The sequence below is a fragment of the Benincasa hispida genome, chromosome 10, assembly GCF_027475165.1.
Source record: "Benincasa hispida cultivar pf3 chromosome 10, pf3_genome.v1.1, whole genome shotgun sequence".
NCBI lineage: Eukaryota > Viridiplantae > Streptophyta > Magnoliopsida > Cucurbitales > Cucurbitaceae > Benincasa > Benincasa hispida.
This window is the reverse complement of record NC_143487.1, coordinates 49,177,246-49,193,717: the sequence shown is the minus strand read 5'-3', so window position 1 is coordinate 49,193,717 and position 16,472 is coordinate 49,177,246. Positions and strand designations below refer to the sequence as shown.

The 16,472-nt window shown below is 37.9% G+C and overlaps 1 protein-coding gene and 2 pseudogenes across 2 annotated transcripts; 2 read left to right on the top strand and 1 right to left on the bottom strand.

Annotated features, from left to right (window-relative positions):
• Nucleotides 1–1,620: 1,620 nt before the first annotated feature.
• LOC120088210 (ubiquitin fusion degradation protein 1 B) lies at nt 1,621–15,249 on the bottom strand. Of its 2 annotated transcripts, none has more exons than XM_039045336.2 (10): nt 15,084–15,249; nt 14,413–14,454; nt 13,628–13,705; nt 13,216–13,240; nt 13,096–13,128; nt 12,851–12,972; nt 12,631–12,761; nt 2,631–2,854; nt 2,229–2,485; nt 1,621–1,979 (listed from the first exon to the last, which is right to left on the bottom strand). In XM_039045336.2, the coding sequence occupies exons 2-10, from the start codon at nt 14,413–14,415 to the stop codon at nt 1,887–1,889; spliced, it is 966 nt and encodes a 321-aa protein (XP_038901264.1). In that variant the 5' UTR covers nt 14,416–14,454; nt 15,084–15,249; the 3' UTR covers nt 1,621–1,886. The 2 variants fall into 2 exon arrangements, with proteins under 2 accessions (XP_038901264.1, XP_038901265.1); XM_039045337.2 differs by having other exon boundaries at nt 14,413–14,448; nt 15,084–15,221.
• LOC120089601 (U6 spliceosomal RNA) lies at nt 3,658–3,753 on the top strand (annotated as a pseudogene).
• Nucleotides 5,379–6,830, top strand: LOC150033438 (uncharacterized; annotated as a pseudogene).
• Nucleotides 15,250–16,472: the final 1,223 nt, after the last annotated feature.

Genomic DNA, 16,472 nt, shown 5'->3' with positions numbered 1-16,472 from the left:
TGAATCTCCTCCATCATCTTAGCAACCAATGGAATGTCACAACAATTTTTTAACAATTTCACTTTTAATTCTTCCAAATTTGGAGGATTGTCAGAGAACAAATCTCCATTTTTAGTAATTTTTTCTAAAAAATGTTCTAGAAAACAAATCTCCATTTTGTGATTTTTTTTTTAAAAAAAATATCTGTTATTTTTTTCTTTAACTTTTTTTTGTCTATCATTTAACTATATACATACTTTTCTAAATTTTTAACACTCATTTGATATGCGAATTCAATTAAATAAATTATTGCAGTTAATGTGGACAAAATACTACTATTTATATAATCAATAACCTTACAACATACTTTAACGCTCAGGAATTAGTTTAATATGCATCAAAATAGGGTTGTTATTGAGGTTTATTTACATGTTCACAAATAATAAGGTATATATATATAATCATGGCCAATAATGAGCCAATTTCATGCATATACAAAAAAATTGTTCGTTAAAATAGTTAAATTGATCAGTCCTACCAAGTAGATGTATGCATTACCTCTTCCTAGACTGTGGTGGGATTGTTAATAAACAATTAGTTTTAGTCGGAAGTAGTTGTCAGAGCTCGAAATTGGTCACACGAAGGTGATATTGGAGTTGGTCGCACGAGTTTGTTGTCCGAGGTGGTCGCTAAAACTTGGAGTAAGTCATCGGAGTTTTGCGCGAAGGTAGTAGTTGAAGTTGATTATCGAAGGTGATTTTCGCCGAAGTTTGTAGTTAAAGGTGGTTGTTGAAGCTCGAAGTTGGTCGCATGAACATGGACACCAGAGTTTGTTATCGGAGCTCGAAATTAGTTGTCAGAGTTGATCGCAGGAAAGTGGTCGTTAAAGTTGATTGTCGGAGCTGTTGTCGGAGTCTAGAATTGATCGTTGGAGTTGGCCATGTGAAAGTGGTTGTCAAAGTTGGTTCCCTAAGTGTGGCAATAGTAGACGATGACAATGAATGATGAATGAAGCCATTGAAAACATTGGAAGGAAGGATAGTTGTAGGTTGATAAAATATACCAACTCAACTCCACCAACATTTAAAATTGGTGGTCGAACATTGAATTGATATATTTTACCAACTCAACTCAACTCAACTCAATTGTGGTGTACCAAACACTCAACTTTCGTCTAGAGAAATCATTTGTGTGGTTTAGCTACAAAAATTTTAGAGAGTTTCTCATCCCTTTAAGTTTATGATTTGAACTATTTACTTTTTATATTTGGCGGTAAAATTTTCAAAACAATGAAAATGAATTAATAGAAACTTAACACATGGCATGGCTATAAGTGGACAAACTCGAAGATAAAAGTGCCAAACTCTTGATATCTAAAATCGAAGGGCAAAAATGTAAAATTTTAAAATTTAGAGGAAAAAAAAAAAACTGAACTCCAAACTCAAGATTAAAAGTGTATTTTAAAATCTAGAGATCAAAGGTAAATCATACTCAATGACCAAAAATACATTTTCTCCAAAAATTACTTTAAAAACACCCCTTTTGAGTAATTTTACGAAAGTGCTATTGTTTAGAAAGTTATTGGAGAGTCGAGATAAGCCTAAAAGAATTGAAATAAGGAGTTTCATTTACACATCCTGCTCAGCCACAAACACAAAATACTTTCTTTCAAGAATTCAAAGTTTAAATGTCTGTTGGTACAGATAGCAGGGAATAAGGAGAAGTATAATCTAACTGATATTGAAACTTGAAAGCAGTGACTCATGATTTTTCCCAATGTACAATTTTTTTATACGTAAATGAAACTTTTGTGCTAAATTTCATTTATAAAACTGTTGCTATCACAAAAGCACATAGATGAAACAGGATAAAATAGTTTTGATGTAAACAATACTTTGTTCATCTAATTAACCTCTCAATGAATACTTCTTTCCAGCAAAAGGCTGAAACTTCAGCTCTTCTTTCTCTTTGGGTTGCTCTTGCTCACCGTCTTTAGATTCCTGGAAAATATCAGCTTATTTACAGTCAATTTCTCATTTTGATTGAAGTTTGGTAAGGAGTATCGACCAATATGAGCCTAACTCAATTAACGTAAATGTGTACTATCAACCTCGAGATCAGAGGTTCAATTCCTACCCCACATGTAAAAAAAAACAGATATATAAGTAATATCGTGGATAATCCTTGTTTATAGATGAGTTCAAACTACTTCAGAACACTTTAAGATGACAGAGAGCAAACAGCCAAACCTTCTTAGTTTCCTTCGGAGTTCGGCTCGCATTTCCTCCAAAAACAAGCTTTCCTTCGGACTGCCTCCTGTTAGCATTCTGAGAGCTAGACCCAGCAGAAGGCTGGCCGCTAACAGTTCTTGTATCAACTTGCTTGTCCTTGGATAATGAAGCTGAAGATAGTGGTGGCTGTTGCTTAGATGGTTTCCCATCCAAACGCCTCCCAACTCCAGTGAAGGGATTGAATTTTGGTTCAGCTTCTGAAGGGGGTTCCTCATCTGTAAGAAAAAAGAATATGCAAATGCATTAAGTCATGTTTCAAAATGGATAAAAATAAGAAGTTCCCCAGCTAATAAGATAAGCAGTACAATTTTGCTTTGTAAGTTCATGAAATCATTACACAAAAACATCATCAGGTCTGACCTTGGACTGGAGCCTTGCCTGTAGGAAGGGATGGAACTGGCTTTTCAGGTTCCTTGTAATCCAAAGGGGGCGCGAAGTCCACTTCACAGTCAGTCTCAATTATACTTATTGCATTTGAAGGCTTCGTTTCAATTATATCGATGTAATATTTCTTGTTGTTATATGCCACCATGATACTGTCTCCGGTTGTCAGGCATGAAAAATTTCTCAAAGTCGTCTCCAAGCTGTATGACATTGATAGGTATGTTAATTGGGATATTATAAGGATATATTAATAATTAGTTAGAGAGTTTGTCAGGCTTGTAGGCTATAAATAGAGTGAGTAGGGTAGGTGGAATGAACTAGGGCTTGAGCGTATTTCAAGATTTGGAGGATCTAAATATCTCAAACACTTGGTTATCTTGTAATTCATTATCGTTTATCTTTCAATACATTCGGGTTCTTTCAGATATGCAAAAGACTGAACAGTAAATGGGATGCTTTTTTCATTCACGTCCAACCAATTAGATATGAATTGGCTTTCCTTATTTATAAGGAAGTGACTGGTATATAAGAAAAAAGCACTAAGTTCACACCCCATGAGTTTCAGAAGCTTTACTTAATTCTAGTTTAAAGGATATAGAACTACGTTCATCTACATTTTCATGGCAAGAACCTAAGCTGCATATTGATTGTGTTATGGGGATACCAACCTGAGGGCTTATGTCCATCCAGAGAAGCAACCAATAATGAGATTTAACACGAAATGTGATCGATAAATTAGACGGACAGGTTACAGGAGCTGGTCTATACTAATATTCGGAGGGATATTAGAAATTAAGGGCATATGAAGTCTATTTGTCTTTTGTATAAAAAAAGATAAAAGACTATACATGACGTGAAAACATCAACAAGAGTGGAGGAACAGGTATTCAAATCCCCAACCTAGAGATGAATGATATTACAAGAAAGCTCTTCACTTAACAATAACCAAAATTGATTGAGCCCAATACCCTAAAACAAATCCTCATGTACAAAACTACCACAAGTCCTTCCGGGGACATCCTATAAAATTGAAACGATACAGAGAAGATTGGCATGGCCCACAAACGTACAAAACTACCACAAAATGGATTAAGATTTCATAGGGGGAAATTATTCAAGGTCTCTCTTCTCCTAGAGGCTCCTAGCTAGGAATTAGGATAATGAAGAAAATTTTAGATGGGTCTTCATTCATTTTCTAATTTCGCATTATCTATGAAATGGTTTCTTAACCCAAGAAAGGAGGGAGAGATGCTTTTCAAATCCATGGACCAAAACTCTGCAAAATAGTCTCCCACGTCACATTAATATTCGCACCAACTAAAATAACCACCAATGCAACCCAATTTTGAATCTCCATCTTTGTCAGATTCCTTCAGAAGATCTACTTCAAACAGTGAGAATCCCCACTAAAAACCTTGAACATAGAGTTCCAACTGGGAAAACGCAACCTACAATCTCAAGAACAAGCAGTCAAAGGGTTTATCCGTAAGCAATTCCATCTTCTTAAATCTGACCATGTCCTGCCTTGCCAATCTTTAAAGAAAGACTACAGTGGGAGTCAGCTTGGTTATGGTTTCCAATGGACGCCAGTTGTTGCTGCTCGGCACAGATTGGCTCTCACCATGTTTATTAATGCCGATGAAGCACAAAGTAACTTCTAGGAGGAACTCCACGACCAATTAACAAAGAGAATTAGTCTTTCTCCTCACACAGAAAATTACGGTCTATCAAACCTTTTCCAAGAGGGGCAATGTCCCCATGCACCAGAAATGGAGCAACACCCCTCTTCACCATTATCAAAGCATATTTATGGCTCATTTGGAATGGACGAAATAATCGGGTCTTTGAAGATAACGAGACGAGTTTTGCTCGCTTTTTGAATAATCTTTTATATACAGCTCTCACTTGGTGTAAACTCACCTCATCTTTTGTGATTTCAGTCTTACATCTCTTACTACACAGTGGAATACTATTATGTAATCTCACACGGCAATTTTGTCCTGGTGTAATTTCATGATATCAATGAAATTTCTCCAAATGTTCCCCCCCCCCCCCCCCAAAAAAAAAAAAAGCAACTCCCCTCTTCACAACTTAAAAGTACGGCAGTACATTCCTAAAGAAATTTCATATAACTTTAACCTTCTCATTCTTCTTGTGAATATGGAGATAGAAAGAAAATCCTATGATAAGGCCTTGATAACCAAAGTTTACCAAAGAAGAAAGAAAAAGAAGGAAAATGAGCAAATATCAAAGTAAATAAAGGATAGGGAATATTGTTAGTTAGAGGGGGGGTCAAAACAGAAAAGAGAGAGAAAAGGGGAGGGACCACGAGGAGAGGAGGTTATTTGTAAGAGGGAGTGAGACCATGGAGGGGCATTGAGGATTTTGTAATCAAATCTCATATTTTGAGACTGATGGGAGAGAAGGGAAGCTCTCCAATTCTTCCCTACTGTTAATAAAATAAGGAGAAAAGTCCATTCTTATCAGCTGGTATCAGAGCACTCACCTGGGCATGGTGGGGAAGATGGAAGCTCGATTAATTAAAATGGAAGAAAAACAACTGGAGATGGAGGAAAGGATGGAAGTACAAGCTAAAAAAGTGAAAGATTGGATGGGTAGCATGTCGGCTCAAATGGCCTTAGTGTTGTCGAAAATTGAAACAATGGGCAACTCGAAGAGGCAATCGCCATCATCGGAGAGAACTCCAACAGATAAAGGGAAGCGAGTAACAGAGGGCTCTTCATCCAAAACAGAAAATCAAGAGGGAAAGGATGGCAGTACAAGCTAAAGAAGTGAAAGATTGGATGGGCATGTCGGCTAAAATGGCCTTAGTGTTGTCGAAAATTGAAACAATGGGCAACCCGGAGAGGAAATCGCCATCATCGAAGAGAACTCCAACAGAGAGAGGGAAGCAAGTAACAGAGGGTTCTTCATCCAAAACAGAAAATCAAGAGGGAATACACGCACCTGCGAATAAAGGGATTCCGTTGTTTGATATGCGGCTGAGGAAATTGGAAGTACCTATCTTCAAAGGGGAAGAGGACGAGAATCCAGACGAATGGTTACATCGGGTAGAGAGGTATTTTGTTGTAAACAGGCTATCGGAGAAAGACAAGTTGGATGCGGCGGTCCTATTTTGGAGGGGGAAGCACTCGACTGGTATCAATGGGAGGACGATTGGTCGCCGGTGAGTAGCTGGTCGCAGTTCAGAGAGTTATTTTTAACAAGATTCCGGCCGGCGAGTGAAGCGGATCGTTATGCCCGAGTGATGCGGCTGTAGTAGGAGACCTCGGTGAGGGACTATCGGAGGAAGTTTGAGAGATACTCTGCTGGGCTGAAGGAGTTGGGCGATAAAGCTTTGGAGAGTAAATTCATCTATGGGCTTAAAGAAGAGATCCAAAGTGAGATGAGGAAGCTGAAGCCCGAAGGACTGAAGGCCACAATGCAAATGGCCCAGTTGATCGAGGAAGACCAAATGTTGTAAAGGCATCTGGGCAAGGGGGCCGGGTTGGAGGGGATCTACAACCCGAACGCAAAGACGGGGGGAAACGTGGGTGGATCAAGCAACCGTGGGTCGAGTAACCCGATTAATCGAACCCTTACAATCAACCCAAGCCGGGGGAGTTCGACCGGGTCGTCTGCCACCATTGTTGCGTGAGGAGAAACAGGGACGAAGGGGATCACCGATGGCTCATTTCGGAGGCTTTCCGATGCGGAGATGAAGGAGAAACGGGATAAGGGTTTGTGTTTTAGGTGCGACGAGAAGTTCAGTTTTGGCCACCGTTGTAAGAAAAAAGAGCTGCAGTTCATGTTTGTTCAAGAGGGGGAAGATTTAGCAGAGGAAGGGGAATAACCGGATATAGTTGAATACAAACCAGACCGAACACCACCGGAGGATGCGAAGGAGATCGCGAATCTGTCTTAAATTCACTAGCCGGACTGAGTTCACCAAAAACGATCAAGGTGAGGGGAATCATTGGGGAAAGGGAGGTGGTTATATTGATTGACGGGGGAGCAACTCACAACTTCATTACTTCAGAATTAGTCACAGAACTACAGCTACCCATATCACCTTCTGAAGGTTACGATGTAGTGTTGGGATCGGGGGGAGCAGTTCAAGCCGCGGGAGTGTGCAAAGGTGTGTATATTACCATCTTTGATCTATCCATTATTTAAGATTTTCTTCCTCTATCGTTGGGTAGTGCGAATGTTATCCTGGGAGTAGTGTGGCTGGAAACTCTTAGGCAAATCATTTTTTATTACAAATTATCAACAATGGAGTTCAAAGTGGGGGAATGGACAGTCCAATTGCAAGGAGACCGAGGCTTGGTGAAATCACAAAATATCATTGAAATCCATGGCCAAGGCAATTAGGGGAGGAGACCATGGAGTTTTGATTGAATTGAATGGTTTAGACCTTAACCGAGGCAAGGCAGAGGAAGAAGAGGACAGTGAGGCTGAAACAATGAAGAATAACACTGAAATACCACTGGAAATCCAACAAGTACTAAAGAAATTTGAAGTGGTTTTTCAACCTCCCCTCCTCAACGAAACCAAGATCACACCATTGAGCTTCTTCCGGGAGCTAGACCTATCAATGTGAGGCCTTATAGGTATCCTCAATTTCAGAAAGATGAGATCGAAAGGATGGTGAAAGAGATGCTAATGGCAGGAGTCATTCAGCCAAGTCGAAGTGCTTATTCTAGCCCAGTTTTGTTGGTTAAAAAGAAGGATGGGAGTTAACGTTTCTGCATAGACTACCGTGCCCTGAATAAAGCAACCATTCCAGATAAGTACCCTATTCCTATTGTAGATGAGTTATTAGATGAGTTATATGGTGCCACAATCTTCTCAAAGATTGATTTAAAATCAGGTTATCATCAAATTCGAGTCCACCAAAAAGACATCCACAAAACGGCTTTTAGAACACATGAGGGCCACTATGAGTTCTTGGTGATGCCATTCGGGTTGAGGAATGCTCTATCTACTTTCCAAGCCCTTATGAATGAAATCCTTAAACCATATCTCTGTCGGTTCGCGTTGGTCTTCTTTGATGACATTTTGATCTATAGTAGGACATTGGAGGAACACATGAGTCATCTAGCAACTATATTGGAAGTGTTGATTGACAATCAGCTGGTAGCCAATTGGAAGAAGTGTCAGTTTGGGGTAGCGAGTATTGAGTATTTAGGACATATTATTTCTGCCAATGGAGTATCAGTCGATCCATCTAAGCTGGAAGCTATGAATAGATGGCCTACACCACGTAATGTGAAGGAGTTGAGGGGTTTCCTCGGCCTTACCGGATACTACAGAAAATTTGTGGCCAGCTATGGCACCATAGCTCTGCCATTGACTCAGTTACTGAAGAAGGGAAGTTTTCAATGGAGTGAGGAAGCGGAGGAAGCGTTCCAACGTCTCAAATCAGCCATGGTTTCTGTACCAGTGTTGGGAACCATTTGTGGTAGAGACGGATGCATCAGGGGTGGGAGTGGGAGCTGTGTTAACGCAAAACAAAAGGCCACTGGCGTATTTCAGCCAAGCGCTGCCTCCCACTCATCGCTTTAAGGCAGTGTATGAAAGGGAACTAATGGCTATGGTGTTTGCCATTCAAAAGTGGAGGTCGTACCTTCTAGGGAGACACTTCATAGTCCGGACAGACCAGAAAAGCTTAAAGTTCCTTCTAGAACAAAGGGTAAACGCTGGGGAGTATCAGAGATGGATTGCTAAACTTATGGGATATGATTTCAGCATTGAGTATAAGAAGGGAGCTGAAAATTCTGCAGCAGATGCCCTCTCCCGATTACCTACTTCACTGAAACTAGGGATGATAAGTGTAATAAAAGGGCTGAATACAACAGTGTTTGTTGAACAGGTGGGTGCGGATGAGGAACTGAATGGGATACGACAAGCTTTACTAACTGCCCAACCAGCTCCTGACGGATATAGTCTGAAAGGTGAAGTGCTTTACTACAAAGGGAGGATTGTCCTACCAGCCACTTCCCCTTCAATACCCCTATTGTTACATGAGTTCCATAACAGCCCCATTGGAGGACATCAAGGGAGCTTGAAAACTTATCAAAGAATGTCTAAGGTAGTCTATTGGAAGGGAATGAAGAAGGTGGTATAGCAGTATGTGGCAGATTGTGGGATTTGTCAGCAAGCCAAATACTTGTCCCTTGCACCAGCAGGTCTCCTACAAGCATTACCAATTCCGGATAGAGTATGGGAAGATATCTCCATGGACTTCATTGAAGGACTGCCCAGATCTGAAGGATTCGATACCATCATGGTAGTAGTAGACCGTTTGTCCAAATACGCCCACTTCATCACCTTAAGACATCTCTTTTCTACTCGGTCTGTGGCTGAAGTATTTGTTAGAGAAATTGTACGACTACATGGATATCCTCGAAGCATCATATCCGACCGTGACAAGATCTTCACTAGCTTGTTTTGGGAAGAACTCTTCTGTGTGATGGGAACTCAATTGTGTAGAAGTACAGCCTACCATCCCCAGACGGATGGGCAAACAGAGGTGGTTAATCGAGGTATTGAAACATATCTGAGATGTTTCACTATGCATAATCCTAAACAATGGGCTAAGTGGATACCTTGGGCTGAATTTTGTTATAATACTTCATTTCACACATCTGCCCAAGCCACCCCCTTTGAGGTTTTGTATGGCTGCCCACCACCACCAGTACTCACAAATGATTCAACCTTAGTCAGTGAAGTTGACATCCAACTGCGGGACAGGGACATAATGATAGCCAAATTGAAGAACTCCCTACACAAGACCCAACAACGGATGACGAAATCGGCTAATGCCAAGAGGAGGGATGTAGAGTTTGGCTTAGAGGACTGGGTCTACCTCAAACTTAAACCCTATAGGCAGTCATCTATAGCTAAGCATAAACATCCAAAGCTGGCACCACGGTTTGTAGGACCATTTCAGGTGATCGACCGTATCGGGAAGACAGCATACAAGCTTGCCCTACCAGTTGGAACCGGTATACATCCTGTATTTCATGTATCAGTCCTTCGGAAAGCAGTTGGTTGTAATTTACCACAAATACCGATTCCCCCTAATCTGACCGAAGAGTTGAGCTTTATAACACAGCCTGCTGAATTGTTAGGCATCAGAACATACCTTCCGGGAACCAACAAACAGAAGTACTGATTCGTTGGGAGAATGGAGACCATACCGAGGCAACATGGGAGCTTCCAGATGTGATCAAGGATCAATTCCCTGATTTCCACCTTGAGGACAAGGTGGCTCTTTGGGGGGCGAGTATTGATAAGCCCTTGATAACCAAAGTTTACCAAAGAAGAAAGAAAAAGAAGGAAAATGAGCAAATATCAAAGTAAATAAAGGATAGGGAATATTGTTAGTTAGAGGCGGGTTAAAACAGAAAAGAGAGAGAAAAGGGAGGGACCACGGGGAGAGGAGGTTATTTGTAAGAGGAAGTGAGACCATGGAGGGGCATTGAGGATTTTGTAATCAAATCTCATATTTTGAGACTGATGGGAGAGAAGGGAAGCTCTCCAATTCTTCCCTACTGTTAATAAAATAAGGAGAAAAGTCCATTCTTATCATCTACTTCCACCTATTAGGTCTTTAGACAATCTTCTCAACCACTATCTTACACACAGAGAGAGACTGAAACTGGAGCAGCCGGTGTGTGATGCCTAGGTCCATTCATCAATTGATAATCAACAAGCACCAAACTGTTGGCTTTCCCTCCACAAAATTAATGCTAGCAATAGTAGTATGGGAAAATTATATCTTCAAACGTGAGACGATCTTTAAAAAAACACGTTAAAGGTGAGTCTAAGGTGCACCTCGTTCATCCCAACTTGAAAAGCATTACTGAGGGTAAGCTTCTCACCTCCATCCAGATGGCAAATAATACCATCAATTACCAAAATGAAAAGAAAACCAAAAAGAAGGTCCCCTTGTTGCATACTGCTAGCATTTCAATTTACAAGTTTTTTAAATGCAAGAAGTCATTAATTCAATCCCTACATTTGTCTACAAAACTTTTAGCGTACAAAAAGGATCGTAAAGCCCAACACACATAATTGTAGTCCCTTTTTAACATTGAGTCTAACAATAAAAACCTACATTATCTTTAACCTCAAAAGCATTGTTTTCTGATTTGCTGGAAGGATAACATACAAAATTTGTTTGCCTATGGCAAAAGCTCCTGAGTTAGGAGCCACCTTATTATGAATCATCTTTCTGAACCATGAGACAAGCACGGTAGAGATGAACATCCCAACCATGCTATGGAGAATAGTTGAGATACCTGAAGTGTGGTTTTTATGAAAACTATTTAAGAAGTAAAATGAACGTTGATTTCCTACTTGCTGATAGTGACATGATGTCCCCATGTTCTTCAAAATTAAATAAAACATGGTCCATAATCTTAATCCCTTACCACCACTGTCTTTCTAGCTCTAGTGAACCCATCCAACCTGGGGACTTTACCCAACCCAGACTCCCAAAGAATTAGTCCGGTCCTCTTCAAAAGGCCTTCTGAACCAAACTTTATAACCATCATCATAATCAGCATATCTACCTAAATAAGCTTGTAACCTCCTCATCTCCAGAGGTAAGCCAGAATTCCATCATCCTTGCATTCATCTGATCAAGAACATACTTTCCTATAACCATCGGCTCCTATGGAGGAAGAAAAGGCAGTACTCCTTCCTTGATCCATTATAATCTAGACTTCTACCTCAAAGAAATTTCTTTGAGACTTAAGAGAGGACTTTTTAAATCTAAAACTACAAAGGCTCTCTTCTCCAAGCAAATAGAACCAAATAGATCTTGGTTTTCTTCAATAAAAATACTATCCATAAATCATGTAAGTCTTTCCCGTGTAAGTCTTTCTTTAGGTTTGGTTGAAAATAGGGTTATTAACCTAGGGACATTTATGTAATTGTGTAGACCCCTAGGGTTTTTTACTGTCTACTTATACAGTGTGTCCCTATGTATTCAGTGTATCAGATTTAAAAGAATAAGAAAAGTCTTTATATCGTGGTTTTTCTCCCTGTACCAGGGTTTCCACGTAATCTTGTTGTTCTTCTCTTCCATATTCTTTATTTTTTAACAGGTTTCTCGTGTCAATCATAAATTTTGGATGTTGACCTTTCATTCAGAGGGTTTCTCGTGTAAGTCTTTCTTTAGGTTTTTACTTGATCCCTCTCACGTTGTTGAGTCGGTCTTTGACGTTTTATGGAGGATTAAGATTCCAAAGTAAGTTAAGTTCTTCTCTCGGCAAGTTTTGCTTGGGCATGTGAACACAATGGATAGGTTCATGAGAAAGATGCCTTCGTTATTGGGCCCTTGGTGCTATATCTTGTTGGAAGGCGGAGGAAAACTTGGATCACTTTCTCTGGGAGTGTTTGTGTCAATATGCTAGATCTATGTGGAATCATTTCTTTCAAGAGTTTGATTTCACGCTTGCTCGTCAAAGATATGTTCATTTGATGATCGAGGAGTTCTCCATCCACCTTTTAAAGAAAAATGTCGTTTTCTTTGGTTTTGCGAGTGTGTGTGTGATTTTATGGGATCTTTGGGAGGAGAGAAACAATAGAGTGTTTTGTAGAGTGGAGAGAGACTCTAGTGAGGTTTGGTCGTTGGTTAGGTTTCATGTCTCTCTTTGGCCTTCAGTTTCGAAGACTTTTTATAATTATTCCCTAGACTATATCTTACTTAGCTGGAGTCCCTTTCTCTAAAGGGTTTTGTGGGCTTGGTTTTTTTTGTATGCCCCTTGTATTATTTCATTTTTTCTCAATGAAAGCAGTTGTTTCTATTAAAATAAGTTTATTTTTTTGTGGAAAAAAAAAAAAAACTATCCATAAATCATGATCAAGGTCTTCTCCGGTCAAAAATCTTAAATGTCTCTATTCCAAGGACCAAGACTATAGATGAGGGGGGAATATGAAAAATTAATAATTAGCAACTCACATGGCTTTTGGATTGGATATATCCAAGAAGTCCTTTGTGTGAGGTTGTAATTTAACATAAGTTCCCTTCGGTAGTGTAACATTCTTCACTCTCACAACGTCTCCCTCCTGTAAAAGCATATTCTCCATCATCTGTAGAGGAAACTAAGCAATCAGCACATGTTCTTGGAAAGAAATCAAGCTGGAAACACAAATAAGTTTAGAATGCACTTAGTGACTACCCAATAAGGCATATAGATCATTCCCTCTTCAGCAATGAACTCGAGGACACCACAGTGGGAAAGTCGTTCAGTAACATCATTCCGAAGTTCAAACAACATTGGATAATCGATATGTAAAGATGCTGCAGATATTAGTTTAACATTGAATTACCATTGCACAATACATGAAGGACAATAGATATATAAATGTAAAAATAAGAACAAAAAGGTAAAAGGAACTAAGTCATAGCAAAAGCAGAAAATACCAAGGCGATCAAGGGCTGATGGTGGCATTATGACTGAAATGAAGAGGTAAACATATGAAGACACATTAGCAAGAATGGGATATTTGACCATAGAAAGTAACACAAATCAGAAAAACTTACTTTTGTCACCAGTTTCAAGTTGTGGCTGCAAAATAGATGAAATAAACAGAGTTTAAACTAAAAAAATATGTTGAGTATTTAAGAAGATATTCCAAAATACAATATCAAATTTTATCTCCATGTCTAAATTCATCAAGTGAAACAACCCAAAAAGTAGCTACTCAAACTACACAAAGTCACATTCATAACTCAATGAGATCAACATCCTTCTCTTTATTATTTCATTTCAAAAATCTTGTTGATGTGCATATTAAGACAGGGATGACTGAAAAAATTGAATGATCTGCTGCCTTCACAATTTAGAGACGGAAGAATGATGATGGAATTAAAACAGCTTTAGCTAACCTCTTGAAAGAAAATTATAGTAGCCTAAACAAGTAAATAATTGAGTGAAAAAGTAATGTTCAGCAACCTTTTCAATAAAAGATGCAGGATAGCACCGATAAGTTTGCTCAAATGAAGTCCCATGATATCCATACCCATCGAAGAACTGCACAACCACATGAAACATTTTAGATTACATTATGATGCTATGCTTTAAACTTTAAAGAACAAAAATTGAAAAGAACATATGTGTCAACAAGGAAATATTCTATCAAATAACATTAAAGAAATATTCCAAGAGTGGACCAAAGATGAATGCTCCCACAATTTAAAAGATGGTGCATATTTCAGTTCCACATGAAAAGTTCTATATTCAGGAGTCTTAGAATTAAACTCACAATTATTATTAGTTTTTTTTTAATGAGTATATTCACAATAATAGCTGTTAAAGAAATCTTCCAATCGAATAATGCTGATACGGTCAGCCATTCAAATTTTACGAGACTACGTTAGAAACAATTTTCTGCTTTAAAAAAAAGTTTCTTTAATGCAAACAAATTTTCCCGGCAAGATGCTTTTAAAGAACAATTTTAAAACACATGGAAGATTATTGAAATTGCATCTCAACGTTTTCATACATTTCATTAGTCATCCCAAACTGCTTGTAAAATTAGTCTCGGAAAGAAATTTGAAAACATATCTAAACAGCCCATAGATATCCATATACACCATAAAAAATTAACTAGACCACAGGGAAAGAGGTTAAAGAAATCCATCCAACCCTTCTTTAAGCTCAAACCAACGTCAAACGTTACCATTTTTTCAATGGGAGTGGGGGCCGGGGGTTGGCTAAATATAAGCTAAATAACTTACCATAGTGTAGAACCTTGCAGAGTATCACCCCAAAACCTGAACCTACCAATGGAAGTATGGAATATTAGTTTAAAAAAGTGCAGCTCAACGTAGAAGATGAAACCAATAAGATAAGAGACTCTCCATTTAATAAATACCAAGTAAACATCCAAACATGTAAATAATAAAAAAACCCCATGTGGAAAGAAAAAAAAAGTTCTGAAACTCATAGTTTAATCAGAACTAGCACAGTCCCCAGCGCACACACAAACACTGAGATCAAACACCTGGTTTTGACTCGGATGTGGATAAGTACAAGTTATATACAAAGAAATTCAACTTCATCACAAACACAAAAAAGGTCCAAAACCTTCAACCATAGAATTGAAAGGGAAATGTGGGGGATAATTAGATTTGTAACAGTTCTCATCTCAAATATTCCTTTTGCAATAAAAAAGAAACGACAGCCTTCACTACGATACAAGCGATTACCCACAAGCACAAGCAAAAGAAAGAATCTAGATAGGAAAGAAATGAAGGTAATTGTTGAGAATAGTTGCAGAAAACGAAAATCTGATTGAGAACAGAAATGCAAATGGGAAAAAATTAGAAGAAATTGGTTGGATCGGAAAGTAATGAAAGAGCATAGACAGTGAGAAAGGAAATGATCGGAAAAGGGAAATTGAAGAAACCTTTAATGGCGGAAATGAGAGAGAAGCTCTGACCGACTTGAGGAAACTCAGACGAGAGAATTGAAGAAGAGAGGAACCAAGCCCATATCCGTCAAAATGGCTGAGATTTGTTTTTCTCATTATTCTTCACTATTTTCTATAGTATTCTATTACTCATTTATTATTTAACCCAAAGAATATATTCTTTTTAGATATTAAACCCACCCAGGTTTAAAATATTGATATTTTACCCAAGAAAATATATCAGATAAAATATCAATATCAATTATTTAAAATATAAAAAAATTAAAATTAAAATAATATATTTATATTAGTAAAGATTTTATAATTTTTAAACCACTTTTAACACATTTATTATTTATATTATATTTATTTTAGTAATATTTTATTACTTATTTTTTAAGGCAAATATGAATTTATACCCCTAAATGTTGACGTTATATCAATTTAAACTATTAGACAGTCGGGTTGTTCTAGTGGCAAAAGAACCACATAGTGAAAGTGGGATGATCAAATATGGTTAGACTTCTTTCCATACCCCAAAAGGAAGGCATTTCAACACCTCAGTCCGTAGCTAAAGTTCTCAAACAAGAGTTTCATTTCGTCATTTCATCAAGCAAATCCCGTTACTAAAGGAAATTGCCTTAACCCGGAATAATAGGGGAAACCAAAGTTCAGTCTTAGAAAGCTTCAAAGATTGTAACAATCCAGACCTCAAGCTAATAATTATATTAATTTAAACCCTAAACTTTTATAAGGGTGTCAATTTACATATTTCTTTAAATTTAGTTTGAAAAAATATCACGCAAAACAATAGGTAAATTCTTATACTTGTGTGAACTTTTACAAATGTCGATTATTCAAAATTGATAACTATAATCTAAATAGACAATTTTCAAATAAATCTTAATTAAGAGTCTAAATTGATTTACTTATGTAAGTTTAGAAGTTTAAATGATAAAATAACAGTCTCACATGATGTTTATCCAAATAAAACATAATGGAGAGTTTAAATTGATACACTTATGAAAGTTCGGGTTTCAAGTTATACAATTATTAGTTCATAGTTTAAATTGATATAACTTTAAGTTTAGGGATATAAATTGATATTTATCCCAATTTTTATGTTTCACAACTTTTTTATAATATAATGGAAATGTCGATTCATCCCTTATGTCTATATCAAACCCAAATGTGAAAATATGAATGTAAATGTCAACATCTTCTTCTTTCGCCATCAATGGCCGTCATCGTCGTTATTGCCCTCGCCATTGGCATTAAGAAAGAATCCTTGGATTGCATCGGTATATGGGTAGTTTCAAATTGAATCAACAAAACACTGAATCTCATTAGCAACTATTACTTGTCCGATTAATAAATTTTAAATGA